Genomic DNA, 21,670 nt, shown 5'->3' with positions numbered 1-21,670 from the left:
TAATTTGCATCATTATATTCTTTATGTAATCATGTATCATGTTTGTTTCCCTGATCTTGTGTTTACAGATAGCTACATTTTGTTTTTGCCGTCTTAGTAGTTTGTTGCCTTGCGGAACCCTCTTAAAGGAGGTATTGGCAAAGTTGATCTGGGTAATTGCATGTTTGTGAAGGGTAGTTGTGGCTTCTAACAATAAGAAATATGTGATTTTCTGCTTGGTTGATTGGGATGAATCTAGTGTAGGGATCTCAGTGTTTTTATTTCTCAAGAGCAGGTAAGCCATTTTGGTAGTCTTTCTTAAATAAAAAAAAAATATTGAATGTAAGCTTAGATCACTTGAATTTGACATTGCTACACAAGACATTTCAACTAGAAACAGGAGAATATTAATTATATGATGTAGAATCCTTCAGTATGGAGACTTGCAACCTCCAAACAGGTAATTACTCATCAAGTCTAACGGGAAGGAACAAGTACTAGATATAGAAGTTGGTGAACGAGGTTCAAGAAGTCCACAACGAGGAAAGATCATGCTGCAATTAACGAAATACGAGAAATATAGAATAATTCATTAGTCGTAAATTGCTGGTCCATTCAAAAAGCTTAACAGGGATAATTTCTGATGTTTATTGATGTGAACAATATGGTTAGGAGGGGCACAAAGGTTTAACATTCAGCACATAAGGCATTATGGGGATTGTATTGATCTCAACAAAGATTATGAACTTTTGGTGAATAGTAGAAATTAAATAATGGTTAATTCAACAGTTGTTGAATGAGGATGCAAACTAATAGATTAGGGTACATGAACGTCCATGCTTGTGAAAGGGTGAGAATGTGCTTTCAGATAGCAGACGGTATGGCTGTAATGGTTTCTTATCAAGAAAGGCTGTAAATGATGAAGGGAGAGATGATGGACCAGAAGCAATGACAGTATAGCTATATTGATGGAAAAGATTTGGCGAATGACTTGGTGGGTGTGGTAATATGAACTTGTATTAAGATCCGGAATCAGGATATTTCTGTGATAATGGAAGTTCATGGTAATTATTTGTAATAAATAATCCTTGGAGAAAATGCTGTATGTAGTAAGGTTAACCATTAGTTCTATATCATTAGATATTAATGGAAAGAGCTGGGAGATGATCTAAACACAGTTATTTTTCAATTTACAGGAAGCAAATGCTAAAGAATTGAGAGAGCAGTTATGTTGTTTTTGCATATAACAAAATGATTCCTGCTTTGGATAAATTATTATTCATCTATATATCTGAAAATTTAGTGTTTCTTGCACAAAATGGGAGCTGGATTTTAATCTGAGAGTGGATAATGGCAAATGTTGAATGTCAAAATTGAACTGTACTCATAGTGCTTCTTGAGAAAGCAACATAGTATATATTTGCATGCACACATGCATGTGCATGTAGGTATTTGCATGCATATTTATGTCTTTGGGCAAGGGTTTTTTTATTGATATATGATATTCTATGAAGTATGAACATATTGCTGCTGCCATTTAGTTGGAATTTTGCTTGCTTTTGTAATGAATAGAATGAGGGCAGGCCTTGGTGCATCAGTTGTATAGAAATTGCCTCTCCGCATATGGGGCCGTGGGGGATAGGCTGCGTACATCTCACCCTTCCTAGACCCTGCAGTGATGGGAGCCTCGTGCACTAGGACACCTTTTTTTTCCATAATGAATAGAATAGTGGGCAACAATTTGCATTATTATGTTGTTTGAAATGGAGCAGAAATGATGATATTTAGGCTGTGTATTTTGTTGTTCTGCCAGTGAGCTAAACAAGCATAGGCAAAAATATTACAAGAACAAATTTAGCTATATAGCAATGATTAAAATGATGAGAAACATGTTGCGCCTGCTAAGGACTTGAAATTCAGGAACCTATTGGGGACAAAGTTCGCATGATGGTCTTTTTTTTTGTTTTTTTTTTTTTGGGGGGGGGGGGGGGAGTCGGCTGGTGGGGTGGTGCTGTGCGTTCTCTAAGTAATGTCATGTCCTCCACTTGCCCACTTACTGAGCATGCTTAATAAATGGCCTGCGAAAAGATATTATTTTATGGGTGCAAAGAGGATGTAAGTGTACAAAAATTTTGGTTCCGTTTTAGGTTGTCTCCTTTGGCCATATTCAAGTAGTCATGCCTTTTTAAGGCAACTCCTGTGAACGAGCTTAAGCTTTTCGCTCTCATGCTGTTTGATTTTGGGTTTGGATTTGCATGAAGATAGATGATTTAAAGGCTTAAATCTGACATAATTTCATATCTAGGGAAAGATGGAAGAGGTAGGGGAGGGGTTTGATCCATTGATGCAAGCTCCAAGGCCTGGGGTATTTACCATGCAGATTAAGAATAGATCTTGAGTAAAAAAATTTTTACAGCACTCGTACCGCTTCTATAGATGAGTGCCTGGAGATGAGTTTTCTTCTTTGTGATGGTGCCCCCAAAGAGTTGCTGGAAGTCGTTGCCAGCAGCCTGGGTTCGAATGCTGCCTTCACTATAATAAAAAGACTCACGTTTGCCCCTCAGGTTCAAAAATGGAAAAAGGAGAATCTTCACTTCCTGTTATATTTTCTTACTTTTTAAGAAATCTTGTCAGCTAGATATTATTCACTGCAGAAATTGAAATTAAATACAAAACCATGATTTTATTCTATTCCACTTCACTCTTATTAACAAAAGAAATTACATTCTCCTTTTTTACTCTTCGTTCACTCTTCCTGGTAGTCTTGATTCTAGTTCCTCGCAATCAGATAGCTTTAGTGTGAATACTAATGCTGCTTGCAAGGTTACTAGTCATCTGGGGGCGAAATGTATATGTTGATCACTTTAATTTATTTATCTTGATATTTGTAGCTTTCACAATATAATCCCATTTTCTGTTGCAGATATTATATGCAAATTGACAGTGAATCAGGAATGTGGATGGCTTTTGTATGATATTGGCCCATAAAAGATGGTGGCTTGTTAGCTTGGCACCAGCTTTTCCTTGGAAAACATTTTCTGTTCTCTTCGTTGTCTCTTAAAGACTTGCAGGCCTGTAGCTAGGCTCCTGGAAGTTGTTAGCATGCTGGTGCAAGCTGCAAAGGCTTTGTGGAAGGATGTGTGCTTGTATTAATTCATAGTCCCTTTCTCATGCAACTTTGTATGCATTGTAGGATGTGATTTATAGGGCAGAGGGGATGCTCTCCTTCAGTCTGATCAGCGGTCTCAGGTAATTTAGCCAGTGACCTAGAAACATAGGAACTAATTTAGGGAGTCTGGGAATAAACAAGACTGATTCTGCTTTTTTCTGGATCAATTGTGAATTATCCATTGCGCTGTGTTTGAGTTTGCGTGAATCACTGATTAACTGCTGTACATTGGTAGTGCACTGGATAGGTTTCGGTTTTCTGTTGGTGTACGCAGTGTGATCTGCTTTGTGTTTATTAGCTAAGCAGCAAAATTTTTTTTTCCAGTGCTTGCTACTGTTATGTGAACGGTGGCCATAGGTTTGGCAAGAGTTAAAAATATATTTAAGAAATTTGTAATGGCTATGATTTGGGATTGTTTGAGCAATCTATCTGAAATTTATGATCTACTGTCATGATTATGGGTAATATGGTCATGATTATGGGTAATATGGTGCATATGAGCGCAAACAAACGTTTTTCTAGTCTTTTGGGCCCTGTGCTTGGTACACAGCAATGATCATCGTGTATCAGTATATTTTTGGTCGGGCTTTTTTGTAATATAGGTGGAACTTTTTAAAACGGCAATGGGTTTTGTTATATAGGTGATCAAGTCTGAACTTGCAAATTATAGCTTTCCGGGCAAAATCTTGGCAAGATATTTTTATCTTGCTAAATTGGGCTACTAGTTCGGCTTCTATTCATTTAGTGAAATAATCCATAGCCACTTCTATTTATTTAGTGATATAATCCATAGCCACGAAAGAGTTGGGTTGGTTGAACTAGCTCATCAACTTTTTAAAGGCTGGAAGAGGCTCGGATAAAGCATCAAGTTTTTCATTATGTCTGTCTTGGTGATAAGTTATATTGGAGATTATTTTCATTATGCTCCTCAAGTGTATTCGTCCAACTAAGTAGATCATGCACTTTAAAATGTACATGAAAGAATATGTGGCAATCATTTAGGAGGTAGATTCTTGGCTTACCAGATTCTTAATAAGGATATTACTGCTTGACTTTATAGCGGGTTGTGGCCAACTTTGTCAAGAAATGCAATTGATGTCCACGACATGCCAGCATTCAATGACGACTATTGGCACCATTAATACCAATTAATGGCTCTTGGCCGTTTGCACAATGAAGAATTGATATTGTTGGACCTTTTTACTGGCAATCAGGCAGTGCAAGTTTTGTAGTGAGGGCTTGTAACTCGAGGAGGGCGTTGGGTGCTTCAGACCCCTAGGATATGCATGTGGGCTCGAGTGCGAGCTATGCGTTGGCCTGGCTCGCCTATTCCAAGTTGGGTAGTGAGTGGCATGGCTTAAGCGAAAGCCTAGGTCAAGCTCCTCTTGAAGTGGAGGAGAGACCTCTTGCTCTGAATAGTGGAAGAATAACGGGGGCATATACCTTAGCGAATAAGCTCTTTTCATCTGTCACACATGTTGACATGCTGGGTTCACGTTGAGCTTGTGAACGGTCACCTCGGAGTTTATTCCTGGTATGTTAGTGGCCAACCAGGCGAAGGCATCAGCATTGACGCAGAGAAAGTTGGTCACTTTAGCTTGATTTTCTTCATCTAGGTTTGAGCCGACCTGCACAGTTCGGTCAAGTTCGTCTTCTCTCAAGAAAACTTGCACCAACTCTTCGGCTGGCTCACCTCACTGTTTCTTCAACTTATCTCTTTTGTCCAACCCTTCAATAGGTAACGTTTTCACTAGTTTGGTTTCTTTTAGGGTTGCTATGTGGCATTAGCAAGCTAACTTTTGGTCACCTCATATTTTTTCTACACTGTTTCTAGCAGGGAACCACATGAACAAATGGTAAGTAGATACCACAGCTCGAAGAGTATTGAGGTCGGGTCAGCCCAAAGTTATATTGCAGGTAGAGAAGACTTGAACCACCAAGAAATCCAACCTCATAGTACTATCTTGAGGCTCTTGTCCTATAATGATCGATAAATTAATCGCACATTCCATGAGATAGAATCATCTGAGAAGTTGACTAGAGGTGAGTTGACTTTATGCAGTTGCTCAGTAGGTAACTTCATTCGTTGGAAGACATTATAAAATAACACATCGGCAGAACTTCTATTATCAGCTAGAATTATCTTTATATCACAATATGCGATTGTAAGAGAAATAATTATAGCATCATCATGAGGAATGTATACTCCTCTGAGGTCGGTGTCAGAGAAAGAGATGACATCCCTCTTACATTGTCTCTTCGAAGCAGCTCCAACCTTCTCCAAAGCCAATTGACAACCGTCCGACAACAGAAGTCATCAACACAATTGCTGGCGGTACTGCTGAGGTTCCAAGCACCTCGGACGTCACCAATGCTACATGGCTACTCTTAAAGGAAACCGGTGGAAACATTGCCTATTGAAGAGTTGGACACGAAAGATGAGCTGAAAGAACAACGAGGTGAGCCAGCTAAAGAGTTGGTGCAGGTCCCTTTGAGGGAAGAGGAATTTCATTGAACTATGCAGATCGGCTCGGACCTAAATGTAGAAAATCAAGCTAAGTGATCAACTTTTTCTGCACTAATGCTAATGTTTTCGTCTGGTCGGCCACTGACTTGTTCTCAAGCTCATTGTGAACCCACCATATCGATTTTTGCGGCAAAAAAAAAGAATCTTTGCCATGGAACGACAACAAGTCATAAACCAAGAAGTAGACAAACTTTTAGAGACCGGCTTTGTACGTGAAGTGAATGATCCTAACTCGTTGGCAATGTTGTACTTATCTAAAAAGCTAATGGAAAATGACGAGTTTATATTGATTACACCGATCTAAATAAGGCTTGTCCTAAAGGCAGCTCTTCACTTTCGAGGATTGATCAACTCGCATATGTGACCTCGAGACATCAACTTTTGAACTTCATGGATGCATTTTCTGGAATGACTTTTGCAAAGCTTTTTCTGTTACTTTTTGCAAAGTAGCTCGATTCTAGTTCTTAGGGCTTTAGCCCGGATCGAATGATTCTTTCAAGCAGCTCGGATGTCTCTTCATGGCACACTTCATCACCAGTCGAAGACAACATCGTGGTTCCGATGCATTGCTCGATGTTAAGCAGAGGGAAGGAGTCTCTTAGGGATTACATCAACCACTTTAATGCAGCGACGTTGGAAGTTTGTGACTTTATTTAGTCGATAGCAATGTTAGCAATGAAGGGTGGTTTAAGACCGTCTTGTTTCCTTCTCTCCTTGGAGAAGCGCTTCTCCACAAACTTCGCCGAGATGTTGGCATGGGCAGAAAAATATACCAGTGCAGAGGAAGCTATGGTCTCCCATCATGAGTCGGTTGGGAGAAGACCCGATAGAGGAGGCAAAAGGATATGAGAAGAACGGGGTACGCCGAGGAGCAATTCATCTCGTGAAGTAAAGAGTTCATGCTGGCTGAAGAGTTCTCCACAAAAGTTTTGAGAGGTATACTCCTCTCACTACACAGAGGACACAAATCCTTATGGGGATTGAGGGTCGAGGCTATTTGCAGCCTCCATATCGATTGAAGGTATCAATGAATAAAAGAGATAAAAAAAAGTATTGGTGATTCCACCGAGATCATGAACATAATACCGAAAAGTGCATCCAACTCGAGGATGAAATTGAGGTACTCATCCGACATAGACGGTTGGATCGGTATGTACATGCTTGGTGTGATCGAGAAGAGCTTGTCTTGGATCAACCTCCCTCGGAACCGATCGACAGCTGCCCGACAGTGGGAGTTATCAACACAAATGCTAGTGGTACTGGGGAGGTTCCAAGCACCTCGAACGAACGAGCTGTGCAGGAGGCATGAGCTGTTTCGAAGAGAGCGCACTAGAGATAGAGATGTCATCTCTTTCTCTGATACTAACTTGGGAGAAGTACAAACTCTTCATGATGATTTTGTAGTTATTTCTCTTACAATTGTAAATTATGATGTAAAGAGAATTTTAGTTAATAATGGAAGTTCGGCCAACATGTTATTTTATGATGCCTTTCGACGAATGAAGTTACCTCTCGAGCAACTGCATAAAGTCAACTCACCTCTGATCGGCTTCTCAGGTCATTTTGTCCTCGTGGAAGGTGCGATTAATTTACCGGTCACTACAGGACAAGAGTTTTGAGACAGTACTGTAAGATTGGATTTTTTTGTGGTTTAGGTCCTTTCTATCCGTAATGTATTTTTGGGTTGATCTGGCCTCAATGTTTTCCGAGCTGTGGTTTATATTTATCATTCGCTCATATGATTTTCTACTAAAAGATGATCACTCTTCAGAAACTTTTCGATAAGCAGATTTTTCACAAATTAGCTAATTTTGAAGGGGACTAATTTTTATTCTTTTCGTTTTTTTTTTAGTTCCCACTTATCTCAAAGTAAATCGAGCAACCACCGACCTTGACAAAGAAATTAGTTGCAACAAGTATTGTTTTTCTACTGTGGTTTTTGTTCCTTGCGTGTAGGCCGTTCAACGTCCCATCCAACAATTTCTAATGATTTCTGTTGCTCCTCCGTGCATTAATCGATGCGCCACGCGAACCGTTCTGAAATCTATAGAATATTAGGGGAAAGGACACCTAAGCTTCCAGTCCAAGCCGTTATTGTTCCATTATAGTCCCACAGAATATTGTACAATACACCCGCCCCGTAAGCCAACCACCGCAATTCGTGAAATGTTTGTAGCGGCAGCAAGTAGTCGAGGAAGTACATGACCTTCTAAGGCCATAACCATGGTGAGGGATGCATCTCTCCCTCACCTCACCTATCCAAAACCTATCTGAACGCAGAATGTTTGCGGTACGACGGGTGCTGCTGCCCCCCCGTCTCTCCTCTCCTCCCATCCGCCTCCCTCCATCACGGGTCGGTACGACGAGGTGGGCATTCGATTCATTTTCGCCGCAGCCAACCCCCCGCCTCTGGTCCGGCCTCCAGAGCTGGCGCGAGGCCCCAGCCAACGAGCGCCGCACCTGGGGCCCCGACGGCCCCTGCCAACCCACCGACCTCACCCGCCTCGACGACGACCCGACCGCCTCCGCCGCCTCCCTCGCCGAGTGCGCCGCCCTCGTCCTCTCCACCCCCGACCCCCTCGCCAAGTCGAGTCTCTCCCACCTCGCCTACTCCCGGTGGCGCCTTCATGGCCTCCCCGTTGGAGTCGCTCGGCCGCCCGACCGTCCCGCCCGGCCGGATAGGCCTATTTTGGTACCTCATCTTTTTTTGTCCTCTCCTGTTCTATTTTTATTGAGGGATTTCATCGAATAAGTGAGGATCCTTTTGGCGCAGGTCTCGCCGAAGGAGATACCTGCGCATAAGAGCTTGGGCCTGCCGCTCAATTCTTATATGCTCCACAATCTGGCGCATGTGGAGCTGAACGCGATAGACTTGGCGTGGGACACGGTGGCGCGTTTCTCCCCCTTCCATGAGGCCCTAGGGGACGAGTTCTTCTCTGACTTTGCTCGGGTGGCCGATGACGAGAGCCGGCACTTCGCGTGGTGCTCGCAGAGGCTAGCTGAGCTTGGCTTCAGGTAGGAAAACTAATTGGCCTGTGTTATTTTCTTAGGTAATTTTACAAGTAATAAAGTTCAGGCGGTTGTCTTTCAAGACACCGTTAGTATTGTCGTTGTATTCCTTGAAACCTTTGAAGATACTGGATAATGTTGAATTAAGAAAGCATTTGCAGTAGCTTGTTATTGGACATGACTAATTTGTTTAAATCGAATACAAGTAGATATCTTAGTCCTCGTTCGTTGTTCTTTTTATATTTAAATGGATATTAGGTGACTGAAACTTTTCTCTATCATGCAAATAAATCCTAATAATGTAACCAACAAGAACGAGAGAATATAATCCCCTCTCTTGTTAGAATTTGAACAGTTGATAATAAGTGCAGATGGATATTAGCATATGGTTTCAAAGAGTTGAGTGGCTTGAAGGCTGAGGCAAAAATGGTCCTGTTTAGTCTTCTTACTACATCTATACTTACCATTGATCCGCAATGCATCTGCTGCAGGTGTGGAGAATTGATAGGCATTGGGGCATTAAAGGTTGCAGTGTCAAAATGAAATAGCCATCTTTTTCATCAATAGTTTTTCATGTCTATCCTTGCATATAAAGAGGAGTTCTCCTCATTTGTTTTTTGTGAATCTTAATTTGGATATGTGTACTTATTCTTTGTATTTGTAAGGACCTGAAATTTGGGCCCATTCTTGGGCCCAATGAACTGAAGTCGGCAATGGATGCCGACTTCAGTCTGTTCATCGTGGTCTTCCCACGATGAACACGCCGGCCGAACGGCCAGCGTGATCTCCGCACACCACCCCCCACCTCTTCCCTCTTCCCTCTTCCCTCTTCCCCTCTTCCCTCTCCCTCTCTATCTCTCTCTCTCTCCCTCTCTTTCTCTCTTCCCTGAGAGCCCACCCCTCAAAAAATTGGGTTTTTCCCTTCCTTCATCTTCTTCCCCTTCCTTGAGAGCAGTTGCCGCTGCCGTCGCCGGAGCCCCGTCACTGCCGGAGCCGCGGGGGATTCATCCGCTGACGACCGGAGGTGAGGAAGATATTTTTTTTGTTATCACTTTTTATGAATTTAAGGGGGAAAATGAGGGATATCAACCGGTTTTATCTTCCCCTGTTTCTGAAGATTTTTTTTTGTGAAGTTGGCCGGCCGACGGTGGGTGGCCGCCTGGGGTCAATCCGGCCGAAATGGGTTCGGCCGGAGGTGGGTGAACGGGGGCCGGGCTTCCAGCCCCGGTCTCCCTCTCTTTCCTCCCTTTCTTCCTCTCCTTCTTCTCTTCTTCTTCCTCCGCTCGGCTTGTGACAGTGGGATGGCCGACGGCGGCGGGCCGAGCGCCGCCGCCGAGGGCCACGGTCGGCCGCCGAGGGCCGACCGGAGCCACCAGCCACCCCCCCTTCTTCCTTTCCCTCTTCTTCTTCTTCTTCTTCTTCTCTTCTTCTTCTTCTTCTTCTTCTTTATTCGGCCTGGGTGTTTTTCCTCGCTTTGAAATCCGTGCTTTATTTGGGAACCAGATCTTAAACCGGGTTATATTGTGAACCGGTTCCACCTATTTCATGAATGGGTTTTGTTATGGTCTGATCAGACCTGGTTTGGGTTGGGCTAGGAAACTGTTTTTGGGCTGAGTTGGGCCTGATTGGATCTGTGAGCTGGGTTGGTTTGGGCCCGAGATCTGATCTGGGCCTGTAAACTGGTTTGGTTCAGTTGGGCCTAATCTGTTTTGGGCCACAATTGACTTGGGTTTAAAGGATTCTGATTTTAGGGTCTATGTTTGATCTTAGGGGCCCATTCTTGGATCTATGAACTTAGGAGTTTAAGGGTTTGAAAATTTTTTAAATTATGTTTCTTAGTTAATTAAATAAATAATGTTTATGTTTTAATCAGGGGTTCGTGATATCTGTGGCAGGAATTTTTAAGCGAATCCAGGTAGGTGACCGTTGCTTTAAAGTAGAATTCTAACATGTATCTTGCATATGTTGATTTATTGATTTATTATTAGCAATATGTGTTAGAATTAAAATTAAATATTTAATTTCATAAATTGTTATGCGCTTTACTGTGGGGAGTATGATTATGATTTTGATATATAAAGTTGATTTATTGATTTTCAAAATCCGCGTGACTATAGTCTAGACCCCGCCAATGGGATGATACGTTGGCCCTGTCGACTTGTACTGAGAAACTAGTTCCGACACCGCGACCACCGGTGATAGAATAGTGGCGGCACAGGGGTGCGTTTTGCTCTTCGGAGCGGCTCGGTGGAGCGTGAGTTTGGCACCAGGGGGTGCGGCACAGTGGTGCGTTGGCTCAGTGGAGCGGCTCTTCGGAGAGTTGTATTGGCACTTCGGTGTAACCATGCCACTGGGTGATGTGGCCGTAGTCATGCGGTTGAGTTATTTTGAGTCTCGGATTGGGTTTACAGATTATTGTGTGGATTTTTGGATTTATGTGTTTAGCTGCTTTTATATGCATTATGACATGTTATATGATGACTTTATTGCATGATGTCGCCTACTGAGCTGTTAGCTCACTCCTACCATTTACATTTTTGCAGGTGATGATATATGATTATGGGGATTACGGGATAGAGTGATCATGATGTAATTAGCTAGTAGATATGGACTTTCTTTTGACTTATGTATATATGAACATTTGAATTGAAAGCTGGAATTTATCTTTAATTAGTTATTGATGGTTGATTAGATTTATCTGCCTTGTGTGCCTGCGGGGTCCGCCCTGCAGGTGCGCGGCGTCTGCTCGCGCCCCGGGCCCCGGGTTCGGGGCGTGACAGATTTATTGGTATCAGAGCTTAAGGTTAAGGTATCCTAGGGTTTATGTTCAGGCGAGTATCAGTGGAGAATTATGATAGAAAAACTATAAGAGATTTGGGTTATAATCACTTGAGATTGTAACAAGAATGATATTATAATATAAGGTTTAAGACCACTAGGGACTGTGGCCTTAGTGGCACTAAAGTTTGAGGTTTAAGATTATTGGAAAATGTGACCAGTTGGAATCTGAGCATATGTTTAAGATCACTAGGGATCGTGACAGAAATATATCATAGCTTAACGTTATGACCACTTAGGACATGACAATTAAATTCAGTGTTTAAGCTGTAAGATCACTGGGCATTGTGATAAAATGTATGCATCGGTTTGGTTTTCGATGCATACGGAAGGAAAGTATAAATTGTCTTTGATCATGATAAGAGAGGTTTGACCTAAGATAAGTATAGGTCAACAATGGCATATCGAGTATACCATGTTTAGATATTATTTAAATGATTTGAAAGTTCAAATTTGATGGGGGTTTTAATGTGATCATACTTTTGGTTTTGCTGCTAATTATTAGAGTGGGATTTGTACGTTGATTTAGTATTGGAGTAAGCTAAGGAGATTTCATAATATTGAAAGGAACATTCTTCGAAGTTGAAAATGTATGTGGATTATATCTGGTGTTGGCATGTTGGATATTGCAAATAGGTCTATTTCCTATGGATGTATTTGATTATTTTGAGGCCATAGAGTATGCATATTGATGGGAGAATTCTAATTATTTGAATTCGCATGTTTGGATTGGGCTCCTGAATTTTCTTATAATTGTTGGAGATTATTGGATGTGTTAATCTAAAACTCGAGCCTAGATTTAAGATTTGAGTAGGGATCTTTTGTCATTGTTGATGAAGCCACTAATAGATGTCATATTGAGTAGAGACTTCGGTCATGAGATGTTTACATGAATTATCATATATAACATTGTTGATGGATGTTAGGAATCTTGGTGAAGAAAGATCTGGAGATCGATAGAGTTAATTCCTACTCATAGTGGTATTGGCTCAACAGATCTAACCTATTGAATTTGAAGTAAATTCTGTTGGAAGGAAAATCAATGTAGATTTTCTAATTAAATTGCTAAGGGAATACAAGAATTACCCCCTTTAAATTAAACTTAGATATTTTTGGATTCTAAGAAGGTTGTGGAGATCACGTAGTGACCTTAAACTTGACTAAAGGATTGGGGGTTAGTTATGATAACTATACTCTATATAAATTGAGGACAAAAAGATCTAAAGGTTTTGCTCTAGTTCTACTTGGAAATTTGAAATTTGGAGTTTCTTAGTCTCAATGCAAAGTGATACTTTAGTCAGAAATTATTTTGTGACTTTAGAGAATTAAATGAATTAAATCAGAGTGTGCAGCGGAAGTGTAGTGGTTTGACTTATTTTGAAACTGGTTAAGATCATTAATATTTGATCTAAAAGGCATTATGATGAAATACTTGAGTTAGTTTCAAGAGAACGTTGTTGATTCTATGGATCTCTTATTTGTTGGGATGATGTGGGGGAGAGGAAAATTCTGGGTCCAGAGATTATTCAGCAGACAGTGGAGAAGGTTCAGCTGATCAGAGAACGACTTCGGGCAGCTCAGAGCAGACAGAAGAGTTATGCTGATATCAGGAGGCGGGATCTGGAATTCCAAATCGGAGATCATGTTTTTCTCAGAGTGTCCCCTTCTAAAGGGGTAATGCGATTTGGAGTTCGGGGTAAGCTCAGCCCCGAGATATGTGGGACCATTCGAGATTCTCGAGAGAGTTGGATCTGTTGCTTATAGACTGGCACTTCCACCTGCTCTATCGGGAGTTCATTCTGTATTTCATGTCTCCATGCTGAGGAAGTATATTGCTGATCCAAATCATGTGATTGATGTGGCACCTTTGCAGCTTCGCGCCGATCTTACATATGTGGAGCAGCCTGTCCGTATAGTGGATAGGAAGGACCAAGTCTTGAGAAGACGCACTATCCCATATGTCAAGGTCCAGTGGAGCAATCATAGTGAGAGAGAAGCCACCTGGGAGCTGGAGGAGGAGATGAGAGAGAAGTATCCAGCCTTGTTCTCGGATTGAGGTATGTTTTTAATTTCGAGGACGAAAATTTTTTTTAGTTGGTTAGAGTGTAAGGACCTGAAATTTGGGCCCATTCTTGGGCCCAATGAACTGAAGTCGGCAATGGATGCCGACTTCAGTCTGTTCATCGTGGTCTTCCCACGATGAACACGCCGGCCGAACGGCCAGCGTGATCTCCGCACACCACCCCCCACCTCTTCCCTCTTCCCTCTTCCCTCTTCCCCTCTTCCCTCTCCCTCTCTATCTCTCTCTCTCCCTCTCTTTCTCTCTTCCCTGAGAGCCCACCCCTCAAAAAATTGGGTTTTTCCCTTCCTTCATCTTCTTCCCCTTCCTTGAGAGCAGTTGCCGCTGCCGTCGCCGGAGCCCCGTCACTGCCGGAGCCGCGGGGGATTCATCCGCTGACGACCGGAGGTGAGGAAGATATTTTTTTTGTTATCACTTTTTATGAATTTAAGGGGAAAAATGAGGGATATCAACCGGTTTTATCTTCCCCTGTTTCTGAAGATTTTTTTTTGTGAAGTTGGCCGGCCGACGGTGGGTGGCCGGCCGGGGTCAATCCGGCCGAAATGGGTTCGGCCGGAGGTGGGTGAACGGGGGCCGGGCTTCCAGCCCCGGTCTCCCTCTCTTTCCTCCCTTTCTTCCTCTCCTTCTTCTCTTCTTCTTCCTCCGCTCGGCTTGTGACAGTGGGATGGCCGACGGCGGCGGGCCGAGCGCCGCCGCCGAGGGCCACGGTCGGCCGCCGAGGGCCGACCGGAGCCACCAGCCACCCCCCCTTCTTCCTTTCCCTCTTCTTCTTCTTCTTCTTCTTCTCTTCTTCTTCTTCTTCTTTATTCGGCCTGGGTGTTTTTCCTCGCTTTGAAATCCGTGCTTTATTTGGGAACCAGATCTTAAACCGGGTTATATTGTGAACCGGTTCCACCTATTTCATGAATGGGTTTTGTTATGGTCTGATCAGACCTGGTTTGGGTTGGGCTAGGAAACTGTTTTTGGGCTGAGTTGGGCCTGATTGGATCTGTGGGCTGGGTTGGTTTGGGCCCGAGATCTGATCTGGGCCTGTAAACTGGTTTGGTTCAGTTGGGCCTAATCTGTTTTGGGCTACAATTGACTTGGGTTTAAAGGATTCTGATTTTAGGGTCTATGTTTGATCTTAGGGGCCCATTCTTGGATCTATGAACTTAGGAGTTTAAGGGTTTGAAAATTTTTTAAATTATGTTTCTTAGTTAATTAAATAAATAATGTTTATGTTTTAATCAGGGGTTCGTGATATCTGTGGCAGGAATTTTTAAGCGAACCCAGGTAGGTGACCGTTGCTTTAAAGTAGAATTCTAACATGTATCTTGCATATGTTGATTTATTGATTTATTATTAGCAATATGTGTTAGAATTAAAATTAAATATTTAATTTCATAAATTGTTATGCGCTTTACTGTGGGGAGTATGATTATGATTTTGATATATAAAGTTGATTTATTGATTTTCAAAATCCGCGTGACTATAGTCTAGACCCCGCCAATGGGATGATACGTTGGCCCTGTCGACTTGTACTGAGGAACTAGTTCCGACACCGCGACCACCGGTGATAGAATAGTGGCGGCACAGGGGTGCGTTTTGCTCTTCGGAGCGGCTCGGTGGAGCGTGAGTTTGGCACCAGGGGGTGCGGCACAGTGGTGCGTTGGCTCAGTGGAGCGGCTCTTCGGAGAGTTGTATTGGCACTTCGGTGTAACCATGCCACTGGGTGATGTGGCCGTAGTCATGCGGTTGAGTTATTTTGAGTCTCGGATTGGGTTTACAGATTATTGTGTGGATTTTTGGATTTATGTGTTTAGCTGCTTTTATATGCATTATGACATGTTATATGATGACTTTATTGCATGATGTCGCCTACTGAGCTGTTAGCTCACTCCTACCATTTACATTTTTGCAGGTGATGATATATGATTATGGGGATTACGGGATAGAGTGATCATGATGTAATTAGCTAGTAGATATGGACTTTCTTTTGACTTATGTATATATGGACATTTGAATTGAAAGCTGGAATTTATCTTTAATTAGTTATTGATGGTTGATTAGATTTATCTGCCTTGTGTGCCTGCGGGGTCCGCCCTGCAGGTGTGCGGCGTCTGCTTGCGCCCCGGGCCCCGGGTTCGGGGCGTGACAGTATTTGTCTTAATGTTTCATATAGTCAAGTAAGAAAAAGCAAATGAGTTGCAGAAATGAATTCAACAGAGACATGAGCTCACCACATGCACACTATAACCAGTTTGTGACGTTCCTTGAGCTGTTTTGAACATTATCTTCTCATTTCCCTTAAAGCATTCAATTTGTGGTTCTTGTGCATGCTTTTGTTTGATGGCTCAGTGATTTTAGCAATGTGTATGATGAAGAACTTTGTTCTTAAGGCATCATAAGGGAAATATGCTAAGAAATAAGTCATTTCTTCTTAAAAAAAAATCTTTTGATGGTAGAAATCATTGAGAAGACCAACATATCATTATTTTTCAGCAGCCGGGTTAAAAACTGTTTTGATGAAGTAAGTGGCCAAGGACATATTATTTAATCATGATATCATTGCGGATGGTGACATCCTAAAGGAAGATTACCATTCTTAATCAGATATTGCCATCTTGAATGCTGCCCAGCAAGAATAAATGAGACAGTATTCTCTTGGTAAAAATGAATCCAGGATGTTTGTACGAAGATCTATGCCTTCTTGTACATTAAACTTTCGGTTCTTTCAGAGCACACTAACTTGTTGATCTTTTTTAATTAATATTTGATTGGATAATCTTCAGTGTTATCTTCTGTAATTTTTGTTCCAAGAAGAGTTGCATTTCTTTTGCATCAAATGCTACCTTCAAGTACACTGGTTGTCAACATGCTTATACAAATTTAAATAGAATATTTCTTGGATGTTGATTTTTCTGGGTTCTTTAGTCTGCAAAAGGACAATCTTGCTATGATGGTTGCATTATGGAAGGGGGAGAAGCCCTCGCAAGGCAGCATCCTGGAAAATTGTCATCAATTTCAGTTTGTCGTATAATTTAGAAAGCTTACGATTGTTCTTAATATCTCTTTCTTCAGCTATGGGGATATGCCTGCTCATAATCTTCTGTGGAGGGAGTGTGAGAAATCCTCTGGAGATGTTGCTGCACGCTTGGCAGTGATCCCTTTAGTGCAGGTGGTTCCCCACTTTCTGAGATTGGGTGTATGTATTTTCACTTGATAAGAAAAAAAGAATACTGAATAGCTGTTGTTTTTTGAGTAACTAAGCTTGGCTTATCTTATGTTTCCATTGCTTGATTCATGTTGTTTTCAACTGAATTACCAAGAGATTTGCATATGTTTAATTTGGTCTTGTATGGGATGATTGATTATATTTAGAACCCTTTCAGGAGGCTAGAGGCCTTGATGCTGGACCTAGGCTGGTGCAGAAGTTGGTCGGTTTTGGGGATCACAGAACATCTAACATTGTGGCAAAGATTGCCGAGGAAGAAGTTGCACATGTTGCAGTTGGTGTGTACTGGTTCAACCTAGTCTGTCAGAAGATGGGTCGAATTCCTTGTGCTGCTTTTAAAGGCAAATGCCACCTTTATTTACAAATGCTACCTTTATTTGTGGATGCTTATCCACACAACGAACTTTCTTTTACAGTGTTCTCACATAATATTTACAACCTTGTAGACTTGTTGAAGGAGTATAATGTGGAGTTGAAGGGCCCATTCAACTATTCAGCTCGGGATGAAGCTGGAATTCCACGTGACTGGTAAATTGTAATTGGTTAAGGATTAATATGTAGTTCTACTTGTAAACAATATTTTGTTTCTGATGCAGGTATGGTGGTACACCTAAATGGGGGGCCAAGAGTGATCTTTCCGAGGTTGGTTTAGGCAACTAGAACTTTCATCACACATGTTCTATACTTGATAATAATATATGCTCAAGGGGCATGGTGGTTCTGTGACAGGTTCATGATAGGCTGGCCAGCATCATTGCCATGGAGAGAGAGAACTCAAGTTTGAATGGCTAGTCTTTTCTCCATTCATGACTTGTGAAAGCGTCATCCAATGAGTTACCATCCTGATGTACAAAAAAAAATATGGGTTACCATCCTGCAAAAAGTTTGCCTCTCCACCAGTTTGATATTCTGTGCAAATCAAGATAGAAGTCATTCCTGTGGCAACACTTGCTTGTGCAAAATTTACACTTCAATATGGGTAGTGTTTTAAGTGCATAAAAGATCTTTGGATAGGAATTCTATGAATTCTCATTCCATCCAGTAGCATAGAGGATTGCATCCCTACTGTCTCTTCTGTGGCTAGGGAAAAGACATCTCACTGCCAAAAACAGGTGAATTAATTTCAGATGGAGAGCAGGCTTAGAAATGGTCTCCACAGCTGACTGTAATTTTAGACTCTCTGTACCTCTGGTATGTGAGAACCTCATTTAGGTAGATGTGATGCATTGGGGTGGTTGCCAATTCATGTTTTTCTTGATGAGGGTTGGTCTCAACTTTCAGCATGCTATCATTGTGATGCATATGGTCTTCCTCAGGCTTTTAACAAGAAATCCTCTCTTTTTTCCCCCTTCTGGCACTGTTAATGCAGATTTTGTTCTTTTTTTTAAAAAAAAATGCAGATTTTGCATTTGACATGGTGGTAGTTGGTGAATTGGTATTAAGTAAACTGTCAGCGCATGACTAGTTGCTTGCTGTCAGATCAACATCCTTTGCAGCCAACATCTTATGGAGTATTTGTGGGAACAAATTTCTATTATATCTTTATCCAAAAAAAAAAAAAATTCTATTATAAAAAAAAAGACAAAGTCTTATGATGGTTAGCTGTAATTAATGTCAGAAAACTATTGCTTTTCAATGACCTTTTCATCCACCATGCTGAATACCAATAAAAACAATTTTTTTCCTTCAAACAGGGCCTGTTTTCCAATGAAGAATTGAAGATGTTGCCGAGGCAATGTAGCAACATTATTATCATTCTTAGGGAAAAAGAACTTATTATAGGACATGTTAAAATTTGCATTGCAGTAGTTCGCATGATGCAAATTTGCATGTCAGAGTATGCAGCCACGGCAATTGACTGATAGAAGTTTGGCCATTACGCTTTGTTTCCACCTCGTGTAGAGTTCATTTTATTTTATTTTGTTGTTTCCAATGGTGTCATCTTGTGTCTCCTCCAGCAGTCGCTCATTTCCATCTTCCATCTCCCACACTGCTCTCTACACCCAGGGCCAGCCCAAACCTAGATGGTTGCCTAAGGCTCCGGCCCAAAAAAAGGTCCCCACCCAGACTCCATATTTCCAGTAAATCTCAGTTGCAGGGTCAGAGCAATGGCTACCTTGACAAGACATGGGAAGATGAGGGCATCTGGTGTCGCCGTCCGCCCGTCTCAATCCCATCGCCCGCAGCGAAAAGCTATAAACTTATGCTATACCTTTGGCAGCCTGGCTCCTTTGGGCTCTGGCTCTACGGCTCCATGCTCTACCTCAGTTCTTCTCTGACTATAAACCTACTCTTCACTGGAAGCAAAGGCACCGCAAGGAGAACAAGTAGTCTAAGTCCAAAGAAAATAAACTAACGTCCTAGGAGAGTTAAAGAAGGGTAATAACGTAGACGTAGAACAAGTTAGTTTAAAGTCCAAAGAAAAGAAACAAAGGTTTGAGAAGCAAATTGCTTAATTGCCTAGGAGAGGAAAAGAAGGATGATAAGGTAGAAGAGGAGACAATGTGCTGCGAGTGCCGGCTGCTTGGTTCGATGACAATGATAGGTTGTTGCTGTCGTGCATCCATCCTTCCTGCCTCTGTTTTATATTAGTTCTAGATACTTTGTTAGTAGTAGACAAGTACAAGTTTTCTCTTTAACCTATCGTTGAGTGGTAATTGTACGAAAGATTAATGGAAGATATTGCTGTTAAGACAATATATGTCTGTCATTGTTTTGTTGGAAAACTTGATTATTTTAAATTTATTTTAATAAATTTTTGTGAGCAAAAACCTGTACCATTTGTCTGTTTGATCTTCTCCCATGTACCATTTGTCTGTTTGATCTTCTCCTATGTTGAGGCTCAAGGCAATTTTATTGTTTTGTATAAGATGCAAGTTGATTTATCCATAAAAACTTCAAAGAAAAGGTCACAAACGGGAAGTAGGCATTTGTCCACCAATATCATGCCATATTTTGTCATGGCAACGTGAAGGACACGTATGTGCATGCGATTTGCCTATTTTAATGGCTTATGCTTTTTTTTTTCTTTTTTAATAGAAACGACATTTCATATATAACCTGCCCAAATCAAGAAAAAAAAAATGATACGAGAAAAAAAAATATATCTATTGCACTCATCCAAATAAAATAATTAAAGTAAATTTACATTTTGCAAACCAAGTTAAAAGAACAAAAGACACGAAGATAGGAATCTCCGACCCGTCCTGGACTTCTCCATGAAACCAAACTCCTCGCCATCTCCAACCTAATTTAAATATTTTTTAAATTTTAAGATATCACGTCGCATAAACCATTCAGGTTGGAGGCGACAGAGCGGATTTTTCGTTGCCATTACGCTCATCGGCGCCCTGGCCCAAATTTTTCACTGCTGGCATGAGCGAAACAAAGCCGTCAAGTTCTTGGTGGGAAGGAATAAAGAAAAAACGGCTATATAGGATAGACGAATTAAGATCAACCATCCTCCGACGCTTATAATCATCTATGAGCAAATCCATCACCATCCATGAAAGCAGTAGAGGAGGAGGTGGAGCGGCTGCCCGCAACAAGTCCGGTGCAGTGGGCGTTCTGAGAAGAGGGAGAGAAAGACGAGATATTTTTTTTTAAATTTTTTTCTTCACCAATCCAATGGAATGTGTAACACAAGTGGTAATAGAGTATCCACTCATCCTTTTTCGAAAAAAATTCCAACTAGATTTCTCTTTAGAAAATTGAAAAAACGAATTTTAGATTTTATAAGATAGAATTGATTCAGTTTATCCTATTTTGTACTAATCTTTCGTTAAATTTAGCTCCTATTAGGATTTTATGAATGCCGATTCTTTATAACATACTATATCAATCAAAATCAATTTGACCTCTCACCTATAACGCATACTTTTTTAAAAAATATTTAATCTATCCAAAATTGAATAAATTTGAATGAGTTATTTTGATAAAATTAACAAATCAAGCAGCCTCTTTAGTAGAAACGTTAATGATCATCTATTTGCACCATACGGAAATTTCCTTTTATTGCTTACAAATAGTAAACGAGAGATGATTTGGAAGGCTCAGCATAAGTGGAATTATGCTAGATTGTAACTCTATTTATAAGATTTCGGAAGAAAAATGCCGTGGAACCATAAAAGAGAAGGAATTGGATTTCTTTGAAGAGCAGCAAGCTTGTCTCAAAGTACTCATCCCATTCTATATTTCATAGGTACGTTGCATATTCAAAGTTTTAGTATGGCACAATCTTAAATTTTACTTTGTGTTGATTAAATCCAGACAGCGACAATAACAATTTTTTTTAATAATTAGGGCCACCTATAATATAAAACACTAAAAAATTTTCTGATAACATCTATTTCTTTGTTTTTCTTTTGTTTTTGTCAAGTTATATAAGTTAAACTAAAGACTATATCTTTCTTGTGGAAGACCATTAGGAATAATTCTCTTAAAAGTCGGCATAGTGGAATTGTTAGCTTATTAGAAAGAGTAAAATAAACTCTCGATGACTGGTATATCGTCACTAAGGGAGGATCCGTGGTTCTGAACATCCTGAGCCTCTACGTAAGAAGGAATGCTCGTTCTAAAATGTTTTCCATCTTTTTGTATTTTTATTTTATTATATTTTGTGGTTTTCAATGGATAGTCTTGCATTTTATTTGTGTCAAAACAGATCAATCTATAATAGAGTATATATTTCGATTAAAAATTATAAAATAATTATTTAATATTAGATGCATGCTTTTCTTCCTTGCAGAAAACGATGAAGCAGCTCAAAAGAGTATGCCTTGATGAAGATATCATCCTGTTCAGCATTCTCCCTCGGCTTCCCGCAAAAGCTTTGTCCAGATTTAAGTGTGTATC

The 21,670-nt window shown here is 40.9% G+C and overlaps 2 protein-coding genes across 7 annotated transcripts in view; both read left to right on the top strand.

The window, feature by feature from the left end:
* The window catches only part of LOC103703008 (transcription factor GTE4), a 30,283-nt gene extending 12,120 nt beyond the window's left edge, over nucleotides 1-18,163 (top strand). For 2 of the 6 annotated variants that reach the window (XM_008785692.5, XM_008785690.5), the window contains exon 5: nucleotides 2,903-3,572. The gene's annotated coding sequence lies outside the window, so the exon portion shown is untranslated. Of the gene's footprint in view, nucleotides 1-2,902; nucleotides 3,573-16,662; nucleotides 16,760-16,973; nucleotides 17,158-17,262; nucleotides 17,345-17,412; nucleotides 17,459-17,545 lie in introns of those variants that run through there. The other 4 variants (XR_015987404.2, XR_015987405.2, XR_003384861.4 and 1 more) reach the window with 4 other exon arrangements.
* Nucleotides 7,106-18,163, top strand: LOC103703007 (diiron containing four-helix bundle family ferritin protein, putative (Protein of unknown function DUF455)). The gene is made up of 7 exons (XM_008785689.6): nucleotides 7,106-8,367; nucleotides 8,449-8,690; nucleotides 16,663-16,759; nucleotides 16,974-17,157; nucleotides 17,263-17,344; nucleotides 17,413-17,458; nucleotides 17,546-18,163. The coding sequence occupies exons 1-7, from the start codon at nucleotides 7,909-7,911 to the stop codon at nucleotides 17,606-17,608; spliced, it is 1,173 nt and encodes a 390-aa protein (XP_008783911.4). The 5' UTR covers nucleotides 7,106-7,908; the 3' UTR covers nucleotides 17,609-18,163.
* Nucleotides 18,164-21,670: the final 3,507 nt, after the last annotated feature.

Source organism: Phoenix dactylifera, chromosome 5 (genome assembly GCF_051530095.1).
Source record: "Phoenix dactylifera cultivar Ajwa chromosome 5, Ajwa_hap1_PhDact_Kaust_v1.1, whole genome shotgun sequence".
Lineage (NCBI taxonomy): Eukaryota > Viridiplantae > Streptophyta > Magnoliopsida > Arecales > Arecaceae > Phoenix > Phoenix dactylifera.
Note: the sequence above shows the minus strand (reverse complement) of the source record. Positions and strands in the feature narration are given on the sequence as shown.